The 18,172-nt window shown below is 34.2% G+C and overlaps 1 protein-coding gene across 1 annotated transcript in view; it reads right to left on the bottom strand.

Annotated features, from left to right (window-relative positions):
* The window catches only part of LRP1B (LDL receptor related protein 1B), a 1,456,161-nt gene that overhangs the window by 324,028 nt on the left and 1,113,961 nt on the right, over nt 1-18,172 (bottom strand). Inside the window, exons 41-42 of the mRNA XM_008695867.2 lie at nt 5,057-5,246; nt 1,593-1,797 (exon numbers count right to left, since the gene is read on the bottom strand). Coding sequence (XP_008694089.2) covers nt 1,593-1,797; nt 5,057-5,246 — 395 coding nt within the window. The remainder of the gene's footprint in view (nt 1-1,592; nt 1,798-5,056; nt 5,247-18,172) is intronic.

Below are 18,172 nucleotides of genomic sequence, written 5' to 3'. Positions count from 1 at the left end.
TTTTTGGAAAAATGGATATTGTTTGAATTGGAAACATGTTTATTGGAAACTTGGAAAAATGTTTATTCCATTCTTCTGCCCATGTTTAAATCAGATTGTTTTGAGGTTTTTTGTTTCTGTTTTGCTATTAAGTTGTGTGAGTTCATTCTATATTTTGCTTATTACTTCACATGCCTTTTAATTGGAAAAGACAGACCAAGATTGTCATCACATTTACTGCCTTTAACACAAACTGAACTCATCAGGTCTTAGCTCATTATTCACATGTTCTTTAAGCACTCAACTGTACTGTATCAGTACTACTCAAGGTAGTCACTCCATAATAAGATGAGGGATCTGTGCTAGAACGTAAACCTATGTATTTCTTCTTTCTTCAAGAAACTATCTCTCTCTGTTTCTGTCATTCTCTTTGACACACACACACACATATCTATACCTCTATATATAGATATAGACTTATACATATATGTGTCTATACAATTAGTTGCCCAGGGATAATTATCTATGTCTATATTTATAATATATAAATATATAATGCATATTTATACACACATACACATAATGCATACGTGTATATCTATAAATATAAATATATTTATAGCCATATATTCAATTGAATTAAACATTATGCTTAATGGTATAGATTAGGCATTAAGAAACTAGGGCCTCCTAGTTGATTGCCTATTTCTGTAAATCCAGTTTTACTGAAATACTGTCATACCCATTCATTTACATATTCCCTATGTCTGCCTTTAACACTATAAGTCATTGCAGTTGTGATAGAGACAATATGGTCCATAAGGCTTCAAATATTTACCATGTGGCCCTTTAGGAAATGCAGTGGAGGAGTGAAGAGCCTCAGGATTTTTTTGTCCTCTTGGCATGCACTGGGCTGGGAGTGCAAGGGTAAAGATTTCCCCAGTCGTGTTACCACACAGATCTTAACCACCTGAGCTCTGAGCTTTTTCAGTTGCCAAGGACTACTGTTCTCATAGGATAAGTGGTGGACACTGGACTTTTATTATTCTATAGGCCTTAAATACCTGCTGTAAGGGTTGTACAGGCGCAGCATAAAGACTGCTCCGTTAACATTTTATTTGGAACCCAGAAAAAAGAGAGAATACACATGACCCTGAAAGAATTTTCATTCTTCTCTCTTCAAAGCTTTTTAAGTTGTTTTGAGAACCCAAGCACAGACAGAGAATTATTTTCTTCTTTTCCAGTGTTCTTTTATCCAAGGACAGCAAATCAATTTCATTTCACATTTAAAAAACTATAAATAACTAACAATGAAACTTATGCAAATCAGTCTAACAATTCCAGTTCAATTAATAGTTAGGAAAAATTCAGTTATTATTTCTCCAGAATAAAGTTTGTAAGAGTTAGACTGTCTCTATGGTAGCAAATGCACTTGAACAAATTTTTCAAAATATTATCCAGTTTTCTTTTCTACTTTATATTCAATTGGATTGGTTCAAACAATTATATATTTTGAAATCCCTTGATACACATATTTTAGGCAAGTACAAAGCATATTTTTTTAAAAGTATAATTGCTTAAATCTATAATCAAGAAATTCTCAGTTAACTTACATGTCTCTGGGATCCATCATATTCACATCTTTCAATTTTTCCTAGGCTGCCATCTGAGAAATACAGCTTCTCTGCACGGTGGTCAATAGTGAGACCATTTGGAGTGAGTATGTCTGTACTGACCACCACTTGAGCATTTTTCCCAGTCAGGGTAGATCTCATAATACTTGGATGCTGTTCATTCCAGTTGGTCCAAAACATTAAGCTAATTAAAATGAAAATTGTGATAATAAATTAAAATTTTCATTAACAACAGAAACAGTGGAAACGTGGCAACGTTAAGCTGTTTTAAAAAAAAGCAAAATTATTTGTCTCATATTCTATGACCTTTAAGGAAGTCTAGGGAATGAGTGGAGATATGTTTATTATGGATGCATGCATATTTTTCTCAGTTTCTTAAATAAAACCTAGAAATATTTCTGAAAAACAATTATCTTGTACATTCTCTCAAATAAACTAAATTGAGTCAGTTTGAAGGATAGTGAGAATTTATTGTAATCATGAAAGAAACAGTTATCTTAAATTTTCTATAAGTCGCAAATGTATTCTAACTTATTAATATCATGTTTCAGCAAACTGAGTATAATTGTTTTAGACATCATTCTTAACCTAGCTATATTTCTTTTTTTTAATTAGTAAATATCAATCTACTTCTCTTTCCTGGTTTGTTTTTTAAATTCTCCATTCTCCTTTGCATATGTTTTAGAGAAATACAACTAATAAACGCCTATATTTCTTTAATCTCTTCTCTTCTCTTCTCTTCTCTTCTCTTCTCTTCTCTTCTCTTCTCTTCTCTCTTTGGCAGTGTGATTTTTTTTTTTTTTTAAATAAATGACAATGTTGCTTTTGGAATTCCAGAGGTTGTCTCAACTCCCTAAAAGTGTTCTCTGTTACTTACAGATGAAACCAGTGTCTGTCAACCTGTTCTTTGGGGAAGGCTTTACAAGTCACTGGAAAAAGAGAATCTGTAGAGTTTCAGTTTCTAATCCGTATTTTTACCAAAACAGCTCTCCTTTCTCTTCTTTTATCTATAGGACTATCCCTAAGAGTTTATTTGAAGACTGGTTGCTGCTGCTTAGAATGGAACAAAGGAGGGAAGGAAGGAAGGAAAGAAGGAGGGAGGGAGGGAAACAGGGAGGGGAGGAAAAATGAAGGAAGGAAGGAAGGAAGGAAGGAAGGAAGGAAGGAAGGAAGGAAGGAAGGAAAGAAGGAAGGAAGGAAAGAAGGAAGAAAAGAAAAAGGAGGAAAGGAAGAAGGGAGAAAGAGAGAGAGGCTGAGAGGCAGGCTATTCTACATATTTGAAATAATATGCTTAATATATGTTGACAAAAAAAACTATTTGAAATAATATTTCCTATTTATAGCAAGATTGTATATACCATTCCTATGTATAATAATTTAAAGGTCATGTAGAATTATAACAAACAAAATTTTTAACATGTGGTTTTTTAGTATTATGCAAACACTTATTACTGAACAATATTCAAGTCACAATAAAAATCTTTCTATTTGCTAGTTTAAAATATAACCCTCACCAATTGAGAAGAGCTGGGTCAACTGCGCTCTTTGTTAAAATGCTTCATAGTCTTTTTATCTATCCTATGGAACATGAAAGTGCTCTTAGTGAGCAAGTGTCAAAAGTATTTTGTCCTATGAATGAGTAAATTTGCAAAGAAAAATGGCATTCCACTTTCTTAAATTACACAGTAGTTTTATCCACTCAGTGTGACTTTTGAAAGAAAACTAGTTAAAACATTTTAAAACTTATGCATATATTTTCCTAAATTATTGGTTTTAGAGTTACAGAATTTCTGAAGGTATTAGTGTTCCTTTAATTTCACCTCTCATTTCATGAATAAGAAAACGGAGGCCAGAGAGCTTGAGTAATTAAAATTATAGTAACTAAACCAAGTTTTGAACTCAAATAGTTTTTACCTAGAATTTCAGATTTTATTTAAAAATTTCTGTTAACCAACTGACATACATTTTCAAACGTGATTTGAAAGTGTCATTGGTATGTATAATAACAAAATATTTTTAAACTTTAAATTTTAGTTATATGTAATTTTTCAATTAAAACATTTTCGTGTGTTTAATTCTAATTTACAGTTCACTAGATGTAAGATGGAAGTGTAACTTTAGCTCTGTAGTAAATACAGGATAAAGCACTTATCGATTAAAACTAATTATACATAATATTGTCAGTTATCTCCCTTATGTTTATTTCAAAATTGTCTTAGAAATTCCTTTGATTAACTGCAGAACACTTATTACTGTGCTAAGATTCTGCTGCCGAACAGTTAAGATCAATGCAGTTGCTTGAACAACAAGCTGTACTGTGATAGGTCAGCGGCGTGAGCAGAACTGGCTCTGCCCAGGCGTCGGAAGGCCTGTGTCCATCTCAACTAACACGCCAAAGCTGTGTGAGGAATCAACTTTCTCTCAACCTTCAGAGTCTTCATTTATAAGATCAAGGTGTTAACTGAATTACATCTAATCTCTTTTCGAGCTCTATATGAGTGTCCAGATTTAGTTATTCACACATTGACTAATTTATAGTCCTTTCTTCTTTCAAGTGGTTAGGGTCAGTGTTTACCAACAATTGTTTTTTATTCTTCATTTTTTCTTTGCCACATCTAAAAAGAGCTCTCCCATTTCTCCTTGGTGAAAGCCAGATTTGTCTGATTGTTGTTTATTTGATTAATTTAAGAACAAAAGGACTGTCCAGTAGTTAACAAATATTCTTATAATATTGTATGAAAGTAGAACTTCATAAATATCTTTTTTCTACATAACCCAAGCTTTGTTCTCCTTTTTTCATACAATTGCTTCCTTATGGCATCCATCCCAAACATGAGTTTTTTTCTAATTTGCTTTGTTTTTTTATTCACTCTATACCATGGCCTGAGCATTTCTTCTTGTCATGAATTCTTTGTAAGTATTATTATAAATGCCTGCACAATAAACCACCAAACACATGTGGACTATTTAGACTATTGTCCAGTCTTTTGAAAATACAGCTGCACACAAAGAGTTATTGTTGTTTTTTCTGTATTTCAATTGGAAAGATCCCCAGTTGTTAAAATTACTTAATTAGATTATAGAAACATCTTTTAGTTTTCAATACATGTTAACAGGGTTTTTTTTAAGATTTATCATTTTAATCATCTATGCATTAATGTTTACTTCATATACCTTTTCCAGAGCAGTATTGTTTCTATTTTCCCTGTCATCATTTAAATTTTCTTTTGCTGGAATTTTCATGGAGTTGATACCTAGCATTTCACAAGTCTGGATCCTAATTACTCATGTTTACAATGTTCTTTTTAAAAAATAGTTTTATGAATCAGGAAAGGAGAACTTCAAAGAACACCTGTGTCTTAAAAGTTAATTCTTTTAAAAATTAATATAACTTTGATAATCTTTGACTTCTAATGAAGAAATAACAATTCACTGTTTCTTACTTTTGGCATTCATCCAGGGCTAATACATGTGGGTGGTCATCCTCTGACATGGCAATGACTGCTTCCCTGTCAAATGCTCCTGGTCGCGTCTGGTCCACTGTATGTCTGGTGATGGATGAGGTAGTGGAGCTGGTCCAGTACAGGGTATCCCAAGCCCTGTGATAAGCAAGTCCTTCAACAGAACCCACATCTGAGGGGGGAAAGAAAAGAACAAATGTACACTTTTATCTACAAAAGACAGAGTTCTGAACAGAAAAGGCATTTCATCTATATTCATATATCTATAAGTTATTTTAGCAATCATTTCTTCCCAAACTCTCCAGAATGAAAACATAATAATTTTGATGCCTACAATTGATAGCTGACTACACACAGCAAAACTGAGCTATGAACTGGTTTATTTGTCACAAGAGCAGTTTTTGCAAAATGATGTCATTAAAGTCTGAATCTTCTCACCACCCCCTCAAGAAAAAAAATCTCAATTAAACAACTGATTTTTATTTAAGAAAATGGTGTCTCTTTTTTCATATCTTAATCATTAATTTTCAAAAAGTAGCCACTGTGCAATAATTTACAGATGCTTTTGAAAGTCATATGTAGAGGTTCCCATTGAGGTATAAGCATAATGAATTTTATCTTGATACTATATCTGAAGACATCAAGGAAAAGTAAATACATCAAAAACTATAACAGTATTGAAATGCCAAATCCAACACCACATTTCCAACTATTAAACAATGGTAGAGAATGTTTTAATAAGTTACTGTAGTAAGTTCTTTGATTCTATTCAACTAATGTGGTATAAAAGTAAAAGAAAATGAAATTAATTACCAGCTAACATAAGCTTTAAGTGTTGTCAGAAAAGATAAATGGTAGTACACAGATTCCAGTACATAAAAGTGACAATGTGAAAAACATGAGTAATTATTTCTTAAATTGTGCTCCCAATTACTAGGATAACACAAGATAGCTGTGTTATTTTTCAAAGGTGCTTTGAGTCCTTTTTTAGTATAACTAAATTATTATAGTCTTTCCTTTGTGTTGTCTGTTTTCCTCAGAGTTATTACTCTTAGCACGTTTAATTTCAGGAAGGATATATATAGCTTCGGCAGTCATGCTAAGAAATTAACATTATAACAAGCAGAGCTTTTCTACTGAATTTCTCTCAAAAAATCTCCTAAAGGAAATATTCAGCTCTTCTAAAATTAGGTAGATAAAAAGCGTTATTTTCAGGTTTAAGATGGGTAAATACTTAGTTTGATGGTCAATAGAACTTAGTGGGAGAGCAAAACAATATTAAAGTCTTTTGAACTAGATTTCTTTAATGTGACGAAGCTCTGTCATTTTTTTTTTCTACACACAACAGAGAAAGATCCACTAACAACAAAATTATTAGCTATGATTTATTGGGCACTGTCTTTCTGCTAGGAATTGTGCTAACTATTCTGTATGCATCACTTTATCTGTAAAGCTACTCTGAAGTTTGTTTCATTGTTCTTTTCCTAAAAAGGAAACTGAAACCCATGATCACAGGACACATAGAGTTAAAGTAAGATTTTTAACACAGGTTCATCTGCTTCTAAAAGTCTATATTCTTTACCACCATCATTTAGAGATGGGTTTATAGCCCCTATCACGAATTCTCAATCTACACAAAGCTAGAATCAAACAAATGACTCCGTAGTTTCAACTTGTCTGACTCTAGGTGAATTGTATAACCAGTAATTTACTATGAGTGGCCTCCTCTTACACATTCAACAAGACAATTTACAAGAAATTAATATGGCTGATTAGTATGGAAACAGGCCAGAGATGATGGGGAAAAATTATTAAACACAATCACAATAAAATCCATTAAACTCTTTTTATATGAATCACACCATATTCTTACTTGTGGTGAGTAGGTGGGATATTGAAAATGGTCAAAGGTATTTCAATTATTTTTTTTTTAAAGATTTTATTTATTCTATTAGACAGAGTCAGCCAGCGAGAGAGGGAACACAAGCAGGGGGAGTGGGAGAGCAAGAAGCAGGCTCATAGCGGAGGAGCCTGATGTGGGGCTCGATCCCAAAACGCCAGGATCACGCCCTGAGCCGAAGGCAGACGCTTAACCGCTGTGCCACCCAGGCGCCCTGGTATTTCAATTATTAATTAAAAAATCAACCATTCCACTGTACTTTTTGCACTTTCAAAACATGTTAGAAATGAAGCTAACTCTATTAGTGGTGTAAGCAGCATTCTGCTCTTTCAACATGCACAAACAGAATGAGAAATGGCGTAGGTTTGAAAACATCCACGTACATCAGAATCATTCATCTACCCTCACTCTATATCTTCCCTCTCTACTGTCTTTGACAGATATTCTTCATGGCCACCTTTTCCCTGCCCCATCAGGAAAAAATACTTTTTTATCACTACTGAGATGAAGCAGACTCTCCTTTTCCATGGTTGACATAGGTCCAGGTCTACTAGAGTACATAATACACCTCATTGTCCAGGTACAATCTCTTTTATCTTATTTTTGTAATAAATGACAACCTGACAGTACACTTAATTATAATCTGGTGCTACATTTTAAAGTATTTCAGTAATTCACTTTCTCAAAAAGATACCGAATTCTCTGTATAAATTGTACTTGTCATTAATGAATAGCCAATTAAAGACATATGTAAAATTAAAAATCATGAAAAATATCTTAGTTGAGACAACATTAAGACATTCATATCATTTTTATGATTATTTCACACAATGTGGGGTCGTGTGTGTGTGTGTGTGTGTGTGTGTGTGTTTATGTTTGAACATTAAGCTTCCTGAATCAGTTAAACAGGTAGAATAAGAACTTTGAGTTATTTGTCCTGGCAGATAATTATGTACCTTCAAAATCAAAGTAAAACGCCTATCTATCCGGTCAACTAGCCTTAAAATATTAAACATAATTAAGCTTCCTTTGGAACTCAAGGATGTAAAATGGGCATAATTAAAATAAATAAATAAATAAATAAATAAATAAATAAATAAATGTGCTATTTTTGCAACTCCATACTTTTTACCTCAGCAAAATAATTATATTGAAAGTGTGATGCATAACCAAGTAAAAATACTACCTCTTCGTTCCATGTACTTATTTTTAAAAAAAAGTGAGAGAGGTCCCTTCCCTCCATCCTCCTTTGAGCTAGGAATTCGGTTTGGCTAAGCATGAATGAGGTTCTGACACGTTTTTGTAGAAATAAGAAGAGGAGGTCAGTTCATTAAAAAATACAAGGCAGGCAAATAACTCAGAACCACGGCTATAGTTAATTTCCTGGATTCTAATTTCCACAGAAATGGACAAGGAAATTGATCCTACCAGCCTGGCACACTGACACCAACAACTACCCTGACGGCTACCCAGAGGATTTCTTAGAGAACACACCTTCATCTCATTACCACAGAAGAAGGACAATAGCTCCTTCTTGTCTTTACAGTGTTCAGGGTAAGAGCTTACAAAATGGGAAAGGCAACGAAGATGTTCTTGAGAGGGAGCTACGAATACAAAACATTGCCATTCATCTGGCTGGAACAACAGTCACAGATTAAATCCTGTAGCAAAATTAACAGGAAATAATATTTATTTTAAGGATATGCTATAATTGCAAAGTGTCATAATGGCCTCTCCTCTTGAAAGTATCCTACTCTCTTACTCATTGGCTTATTTACTAAAGGCATGAAGTATCAGAAGGTTTGTTGTTTGAAATTATATTAGTAGTATAAAGCATGTTAATTTTGTCTGCAGGATCTAAAGACAGAGAAGCAGGCTCAATTTTCAACCCAGGTACTAATGTGGGTATACAAATGGCTGGTAAAACATAAAACATGTTTGGTATTATCAGTCATCACAGAAATGGAAATCAAAATCATGCTTCACATCCATTATGATGACTGTAATTTAAAAAGATAATAACAAGTTTCAGCAAACAAGTGGAACACTCATACGTTGCTGGTGGGAATATAAAATAGTGCAGCTGCTTTGGAAAACAGTCTGGCAGTTTTTCGGAATTTTAAATATATAATTACCACTTGACAAAGCAATTCCACTGGTAGGTCCATACTCAAAAGAAATGAAAACGTATATCAACATGAACACACATGTTCATTGCAGTTTATTCATAATAGCCAAAAGCAGAAATAGCCCAATATCAACCAGCTGCTGAATGGATGAATGAATTGTGGTACATCTATACAATGGAATATTTTTTAGCAATAAAAAAGAATGATGTACTGATATAAGCTGAAACATGGATGAACCACAAAAATAGTATACTAAGTGAAAGAAGCCAGTCACATTAGACCACTTATTCTATAATTTCCTTCACATGAAATCTTTAAAGGCATAAAATATATTAGAGGTTGTCTGGTTAGGGAGCATGGGGTAGGAGAATAAAAAGTACCTGCTAATTGATAGGAGCTTTTCCTAGGGGTGTGGAGGGGGTGAGGAAAATATTGTCAAATCGATGGTCATTATGGTTACACAACTCTGAAAATACTAATAGATACTTTAAATGGGCAAATGGTCTATGGATGATCCAAGTAAATCTGGAGCTCTCTTGAAGGAAATGTATAAAATAATATGAAAATAAGCATTAATAAATTGGTACAATTTAAGTTCTAGTTGGATAAGGACTTCTATTTCTATTATGAGTCCAGCCACAGGGTTACTAGACATAGTATACAATGTCAGTGGACAAAAGTGGATGTGGTTTAATTGTTAGCGAGTGAGGATACCTAAGAAATTAAAATACCTGCTAATTTCTCTTGAGTCTACTTTACCAAATTGCTTTATAAATGATTAACTGTGTGGGTTATTTTCCCTTTTCTAACTATTCAACTGGTGAACTGATTTTAATAGATTTTAATGCAGATTGCTTACAATAAATTAGACTATCACCTTCTGGTTTGAAGACATTTTTGATTTTCACATTAGAAATACAATAAAATGACTGTCTAAAATATCTTTCAGATATAGGCTTTCATTTTTATTTCCTCAGATTATGTAAGGCCATTAACAAGTCACATACCAAGACTGATATATACCAGTAGAGGGTACTGGCCAGGGCATAATCTGAGCTCTTTGATATTCATTCAGATTGGGGATGGCCCACTAAAGGCTACCAAATATTTGGAATGTCAACCCTGATCACATCTAAACTATAGCAATAGCTTTTACCTGTACACTTTGCCCTGAATCTTTATGTGCTTATATTCATTAGCTTGTAAAAAGCTCAACAATTTGTTACTAGTCTAATTTACTAAAAACTAAAAAAGAAAAAAAAAATCAAAGTCTATATGATAGTCTACAGATTTAAACAAGGGCCTGGGGGGGCGGGGGGATGTAGTTTGTGTGCCTAAATACCTGGAAAACAGAATCTGCTGAAAAACTATTAAGAGTTCAGTAATATGGCAAGCATCACATAAATAAACCAAAATTAATAGCCTATTATGTAAAAAATAACTAGTAGATATATAATGGAGAGAAGATGCCAATCCAAGCAGCCATTAATGATGTGGTTTCAGTCAATGAATACCTATACAACTGCTCCAGGCTTGATCACCTGAATTTGACCCTCCTTGTGCCTAAAGTATTGCAATAAATCTATCTTTCAAGAATGTGGCTATTTAATCTCAGGCCTTCATAGCTCTTGAGACACAACCCATTCAAAGAGTTTGAAGGGGGAATTGCTTTATATTACTCTTTTTTGTCCTCATTAACCAACTTACTAAAACACTTTTTTCTTTCCAAAAGCAAACTTGTTTGCTGTCACGCAGTCTATCTTTAACAAAGACAAGCATTCACTATTATCCCCAAAGTGGTTTTAATTCCCTGGAACCAGAGTACCTCAAATATTTCCAAGTTAGAAGACAGTATTTGCTTTACATTGCATAACAAACAGGACTATTTACTTGGGTTTGCCAGAAAAAAAAAAAAGGAACAATTTGCCCTAAGGGAGTATTGAAGCAAATTGAAACAGCTTGAAGCTTTTAGGTGACAGTGTTTTTTTTCCCCCCCTTAATCTTACGTGTGTGTGTGTGTGTGTGTGTGTGTGTTTTCAGGTTTAAAACCTTTGAAGATGCTTGTTTCTGCCTGAACTTAAGACTCAGCTGAAAATTTTATAAATTCAGACATGTCTCAACAACTGCCTTTATCTTGTTTCACCACTAATGGAAGCAAAGAAATATAAGCCATGAAAAAATTGAGCATATGGTTAATTATAGTTGTGTCATTCCTTCAGGAGTAACTGGAGATAAGCACTGACTCAAGTAAGATTAAACTAACATTGGAATGCCTAGAGCTTCCAGGAAAAACATAAACTCCAAGGTTTCTAAAACACTCAAGTATGTCATACTTCACCCTCCAGGGAAAGGCTGGGACACCTTCTATGTACAGGCTTTCTTTGAGAAATATAATTAGTAAGTCACTTGGAACCCATCCACATTTCCTTTGTGAGACTGTGGTAAATCCTCAGGCCAAAGTCACAACTGAAATATTCTTGAGAAGCAGGTGTCTCTGCCCATTTCCAGGTGTCTGGATAAAATTCAGCATTTCCCTCAATCAATTCATACAATGCAAAACGATCTCAACAGCAATTCCTTTATAAACAGAACAGACAATAATTTCCTAATATCGTATAAAGGGGAGGTCTTCTTATCCAAACTAAGATTCATCATTAGATGTGTGTTCCCTTGGTGTAAGGCCATCCCTCACCTGTTCATTGCTTAAATACTTCTTGTAAATAATATTCTTCGGAGAGTAACTTACTAATTTATAAATGATTAAGGCTTTACTATGTTTTGTTTTATTCTATTATTTTTAATGGGCCATAAAATGTGGTCATTTTTTTATGCAGAAGAAAAGATGAGAAACGACTTCAAAAACACAGTCTTGAGAAAGGCATGGAAATGAGGGCTTTGGGTACCAATAAATGGTACAAGTATACATGGTCCTTAATAGAAATGTAGCATTATATCCACCTTGTGACCTATTCTTTAGTGATAAATTAGTAATTTCATGAAAAGTATTTGCTGTACATTTGTCAATTACACACGTAAATGTTAAATAATAAACGTTAAATAACAAATGCACATACAGTTAATTGGACAGAGCACATTCATCTGGCTTCTGCTAATCTTAGGGCCTTTTAAACTGAATTCAGTCAAGAGCAGTAACAATGCTGACTTCTGCACCAGAGGCATAGCGCTTTACTTAGCCATTACTATATGTATTTCTCCTCTTCCTCCTTCTCCTTCCTCCTCCTCCTCTCTCCTTTTTCCTCTTCTGCCTCCTTCTCTCCTCCCCCCCTTCCTACTCCACTTCTTTTTCCTTCTTTCAGCTCTGCCTTTCCTTCTTCAGATATCTGATCTAACATTACTGATAGACATTCTTTTTCTACCTCACGTTCCTTCTGATTCAGTCTCACTTCAGTATTCTCCCATGTTCTACAACCATTATCTCTCGCCTGATTCTGCTGTTTGCCTATTTTTCATTTGCTTGTTTGTTTTTAAATAACCCTTTATTTGGTGATTTCAGACCTTGATTTCACTCTGACTTGAATCAATGCCATCCCTTCTATGCCATTCTGATCCACAGCAAAATTATCTGTTTTGGCTTCTTGGCTCCCTCTTATTGATAGATTTCTGTGGAGTAGAGTGGAGTGGAGGAAATGTTATTCCAGGCGTCCTTTTGTTGCTCTGCCAGCTCTTGGCTTTTTAAAGCTATTTCATCAGGTGATTGGTCTTAAACACTCGAGACTCAGTGCAAGCTAAACTTCCATATTCGAATGTTAAATTTGTTTATTTACATATCATATGTAAGTAACTTGATACAATGTCCATGTTTTTAAGCTATATAGAAATAATTAAAATTGAATAATAATTCTTTTCTGAATCACTATAATACTTAGAACAAATACGTTTAAGTAACAAACAGGATTTTTTAATGGCTTTAGAAAATCAAGAATAATAGTAAATTATCTTGATTTTTAGATGCCAAGTCCCTTTTCCTTCTAAAAGCTTTTCATGTAGGGGCGCCTGGGTGGCTCAGTCAGTTAAGTGTCTGACTTGGTTTTGGTTCAGGTCAAGGTCTCATGGGTCCTGAGATTGAACCCTGCCCTGCGTTGAGCCCCACCTCAGGCTCCACACTCAGCGGGGAGTCTGCTTGAAGTTTCTCTCCCTCTGTCTCTCTCTCCGCTTGCATGTGCATGCTCTCTCTCTCTGAAATAAATACATCTTAACAATTTAAAAAAAATTAAAAGCTTTTCATGTATAATGGTTTGTCCCCTTTGGAAAAAAATGAAGTAGTCATTTGTAATAGTACAGAACAACTAAGCAAAGATATAAAGCAACATGTCCTTTTGAGGGGTTATCTTTTCAGTAGTAAGCGGCAAGTGAAATGCTTTATAAACATTATTAATTTCAATACTAATTTGCCTTTAGATTTTAGAACTTTTATTATCAGGAATCCAAGAAAAATTTAAGAGATTAACAAATTAAGAGACCAAACTTTCAAAAATAGAAAGAATCTGAAGGTTTAAGTATTGTAGATTTCATGAAGACACTAACAATTTGAGTATAAATTCATTTACATTATCAAGCAAATAAACTTAAGGGGTCAGTGTCATAATAATCCTCCCATTTTATAATTTTTTTACTTATGGTGTGTTACATTGTTAATATTTTAAATAGATACTATTCTTTGACAAAAGCACAAAACTAGATGGAAAAAATAAAATTGTGGAATCAATTAAATTAGGTACAAGATTTCCAAAGTACTTTGTATTGATATTAAAATTAATGAGAAACGTACCCCTAGTTTCCCACCAAACGTACAGATCCATTTGCATTGTATCTTGCCCCCTCCCTTTGAGAGAAATGAATGTCTTCTTATAACAGGGAAGTCCACTACTTGCGCTCTTTATCAAGGGCATTGGTCCTTTTGTTTTCTCTGCTCTTTCTTAAAACATAAAGGCCTCCCATTTAACTGGATCATCTGACATCTTTTATAACTCCATTGAAACTACCCTTTTTAAGATAACCAGCAATTTTTCAATTGCTAAATCCGATGCACATTTTTTTCACCTTATCTAGTTACTTAGCAGTTCTTGACTCCCTTCCTTTTAAAATCCTTTCAAGAGTTGTTCTTTGTTTGCTTGCTTGTTTGACATGTTCTTTTCTGTCTTCTCCTGTCTCACTGGTTGTTTCCTTCCCAACATTCTCTGCTGGCAACCCTTCCACCCAGCCTCTGAAATATAGGTATTATCTAAGGTTTCATTTAGAGAGCCCTCTTCTTTTCTACTCTGTCCCCTATCTTCTCTGATCTATTCCCATAGAATTAAATACCATCTATGTGCTTACGTATTCTTTTTCTTTGCCCCTTGCTATTTGTGCTCTTTTTGTCTGTCACCACATCAAAATCTAAGAGCAGGACACATGAGTAGCTTGTTCTCAGTTTTATCCCCAACACTGAACAAAGTTCCAGACACAGAAAAAGCAACACGATCTAATATATTAGAGATACATGTACAATAATAAGTAAGAGCACAAACTCTGGATTGAGATAATGGCTTTGAATCCCTGCACTATCACTTACCAGCTATACAACCATGGGCAATTCATTTAACTTTTCTGTATTTTCATTTCCTTATTTGTAATGTAGGAATAATAACAGTACCAAATTCATAAGGCATTTGGGATGATTACATGAGTTAACATATGTAAAGTTTTAAAAAGAATGCCTAATACAAAGAGCTTAATATAAGTCAGCATTATTATTATTATTATTATTATTATTATTACTACTATTGCATTGTTCTACACAAGGCTACAGCCAATTATGCTTAGCAACACTAATGCTTTGTTGGATAAATTATCATCCCCATTTTCCACAAGTAGAATAGAAGAAATGACAATTGTTATAGGAGTGGGTTTCTGAACTCTAAGACAACACAATCTACATCTGAAAATAGAATTCTCTCCTTATTATATGAGTTGGTCTTCAGATTATTTATTCCCCATCCCTTGAAATAAGCTCAACCATTTGAACTATGTCTTTCAGTCTTAGTACTATTACTTGTGGGTTGATAATGTAAATATTTGATGATCTTTCAGGTGGAAAGGGGTGGGACTACTAGAAAATAAAGCAATTAGAAAATGTTAAATTTTTCCAAAAAGAAAGAGAGACATAGGAAGTAAAGACTGAATAGAAGTGATTTTTTTTTTTTTTTTTTTTTACAATAGCTAGTTATGAAACAGGAAAATAGAGAAAGGCTATTCCAGATGATGGGGATTGTGGAACAAAGGTTTAATTCTCTGTGGCCAAATTTTGCAAAGAAAAAGGATAGAAATTATTACTGGAAATGGAAAGTTATGAGGTAATAGCTGGAGAGAGAAATTTGAGCAAGGAAACACTGAGATCTAATTGGGAATGGTGTGTGGGGTTCAGTGAAAACCTGTTAGCATCTTTCTGTGAAATTTCCCATATAATACCCATTTATTATTTAGGTTTGTTGACTGGAAAGCTTTCTGGTGATAGGCCTCAAGGAGGATGTAGGGCAAGAGTCTAAATCTGCACATGGGAAGCTTAGTATATCTGAATTGTAGATTTAGATCATGTTTTCTTACCATCTAGATTAAATACACTCAAAAAAGGGCACCTGCGTGGCTCAGTTGGTTAAGTGTCTGCCTTTGGCTCAGGTCATGATCCCAGGGCCCTGGGATTGAGCCCCGAGTTGGGCTCCCTGCTCAGTGGGGAGTCTGCTTCTGCCTTTACCCATCCCCCTGCTCATGATCTCTCTCTCTCTCAAATAAATAAAATCTTTAAAAAAATGAACTTTAGAAAAGACGCCACAAACATATTTTTTTTGCAGAAACTTTCTCCTTAGCTATCAAATTAAAATAAAATATCACAATGCTCTTCTCCTACTCCTTCAATCATTGAAATACTCATTTACATTGAAAGGATGTCCTCAGAGGGGTGCCTGGGTGGCTCAGTGGGTTAAGCTTCTGACTTCCGCTTGGGTCGTGATCCCATGGTCCTGGGATCGGGCCCCTCCAAACCCTGCTGTCAAGGCTCATATTGGACTCTGCACTCAGAGGGGAATCTGCTTGTCCCTCTGCCCCTACCCCCATTCATGCTCTCTCTCAAATAAATTAATAAAATCTTTTTCAAAAGAGAAAGAATGTCTTCTCAAGATGCCTTTCTTATATTGTCGCTTATCTCGTCTCTTCCCACTTCTCCACATACTCTATGCTTCTATTTTTATACTTATTAAACTGCATCATAATAACTTTTATGTCTACTTCCAAAGCATGTTTCAAGCTCCTCAAAGATCCCTTAGTTATATGCACAAGCACTATCTTTCTGGGGTTGACCACTTAGAATACAGAAATAGGCTGTATATTCTCTCCGTATGTCCAGAACCTCGTGTTGATAGGCAGTATTTCTCATGTTTGTTGAATTCTCCAATAAAATGCTCAAAAATTAGTTTTTAATTTAAAAATAGAGCAATTAAGTGGGGATGGAGAATATCTGATTTTTTAAAATGATTTATTTATTTATTTTAGAGAGAGAGAGCAGAGGGAGGGGTAGAGGGAGAGAGAAAATCTGCAAGCAGACTCCCTGCTGAGAGCAGGGTCTGACTTGGGGCTTGATCCCAGGACCCTGAAATCGTGACCTGAGATGAAATGAAGGGTCAGCCACTTAACTAACTGAGCCACCCAGGTGTCCTGGAGAATATCTGATTTTTAAACTTCTTCCTTACTAAGAAATCTACTAAAAATTACCAAATTATTGCTTTAAAAATCACTCATCACAAAATTAAATTGATAAAGGCATGGGGCAACTGGGTGGCTCAGTTGGTTAAATGACCGACTCTTAATCTCAGCTCAGGTCTTGAACTCAGGGTCGTGAGTTCAGGCCCTGTGTTGGGCTCCATGCTAGGTGTGGAGCCTACTTTTAAAAAAATATTTTTTTTTTTGATAAAGGCATTAATAATACCATTTCCTTGGAATAATATTTCTTCTTTATATTATCAAAAGTCAATAATATCCTGTCATATTCAGACACACTGATCTAACTAAAACAAAACTTTTTGGAGGAAAACAATGTACAACAATGGTTTGAGACAGAATTACTTAAGAATGGGTTACTTCTGTATTATATTGTATTTTTTCTCATGTTTAATACTACTCTTCTCTGATTCTATTTTCTTCTTTCAAATATTAATGTGGCCACCTGTTGCTCTAGAAACATCCTTTTGCCCTCTTTCTTTCCCAGCTGCTTGTAACTTAGTCAATTCTGGCAAATAGGTGATAAATGGAAGAGGTATTTATCATTTCTAAGTTAAAGCAGAGAAGAACAGCGTAAATTCTCTATAATTCCTCTTGCCCCTGCCGGGATGATCTTGGAAGCCACCTGATATGGTATAGAGAACTGGGAGCAGTCTACATTGCTGAGTCACAGCATGGAGGAGGGCTACCTTGTGGAGTCAGCCAACTCTCTTCAGACATTGCGTGAACCAGAAATAAATATCCTAAACTTCCAAAAAAAAAAAAAAGTTACTGAAACAGACCTTAAAGTCACTCACATATCTAATTTTAAATACTATCATAAAAAACTCTTATGCTCCAACACTGTCAATTAAAATAATCTCTTTGTTCAATCTATTGTTGTTAGTCTGACAGTGCTTATACTTTAAAAATTATTCTTTAATCCTATTTAAATGAATTAAATCTATTTTATTCATTTCTAAATTATAAATTTATTCAAGGAATCAGTATCGGAGATTGCATAAACTGAAACCTAAGAATTCATCATTACAACCCATTTGAAGACTGATTTGATGTGGTTTCAAAATTTGAATGCTCATTTTTGAAGACTGCATTTATAAATGATACAGGTATACATTATTAAGAAATAATATTGTTGCAAAAATTTGTTAATTCACTATTAATTTAACAGTTTGTTGGCAGAAAATTATTTTAACAAGCAACATTAAACTTTTTAGGAACCAAAATTTTATCCTCAAGGGTTTATGAAACACATCCAACAATTTTCTTTTATTTATACTATCAATTCATATACACTAT

This window comes from Ursus maritimus, unplaced genomic scaffold, assembly GCF_017311325.1.
Source record: "Ursus maritimus isolate PB19 unplaced genomic scaffold, ASM1731132v1 scaffold_1, whole genome shotgun sequence".
NCBI classification, from domain to species: Eukaryota; Metazoa; Chordata; class Mammalia; order Carnivora; family Ursidae; genus Ursus; species Ursus maritimus.
The sequence above is the reverse complement of the archived record's forward strand: the minus strand, read 5'-3'. Positions and strand labels throughout refer to the sequence as shown.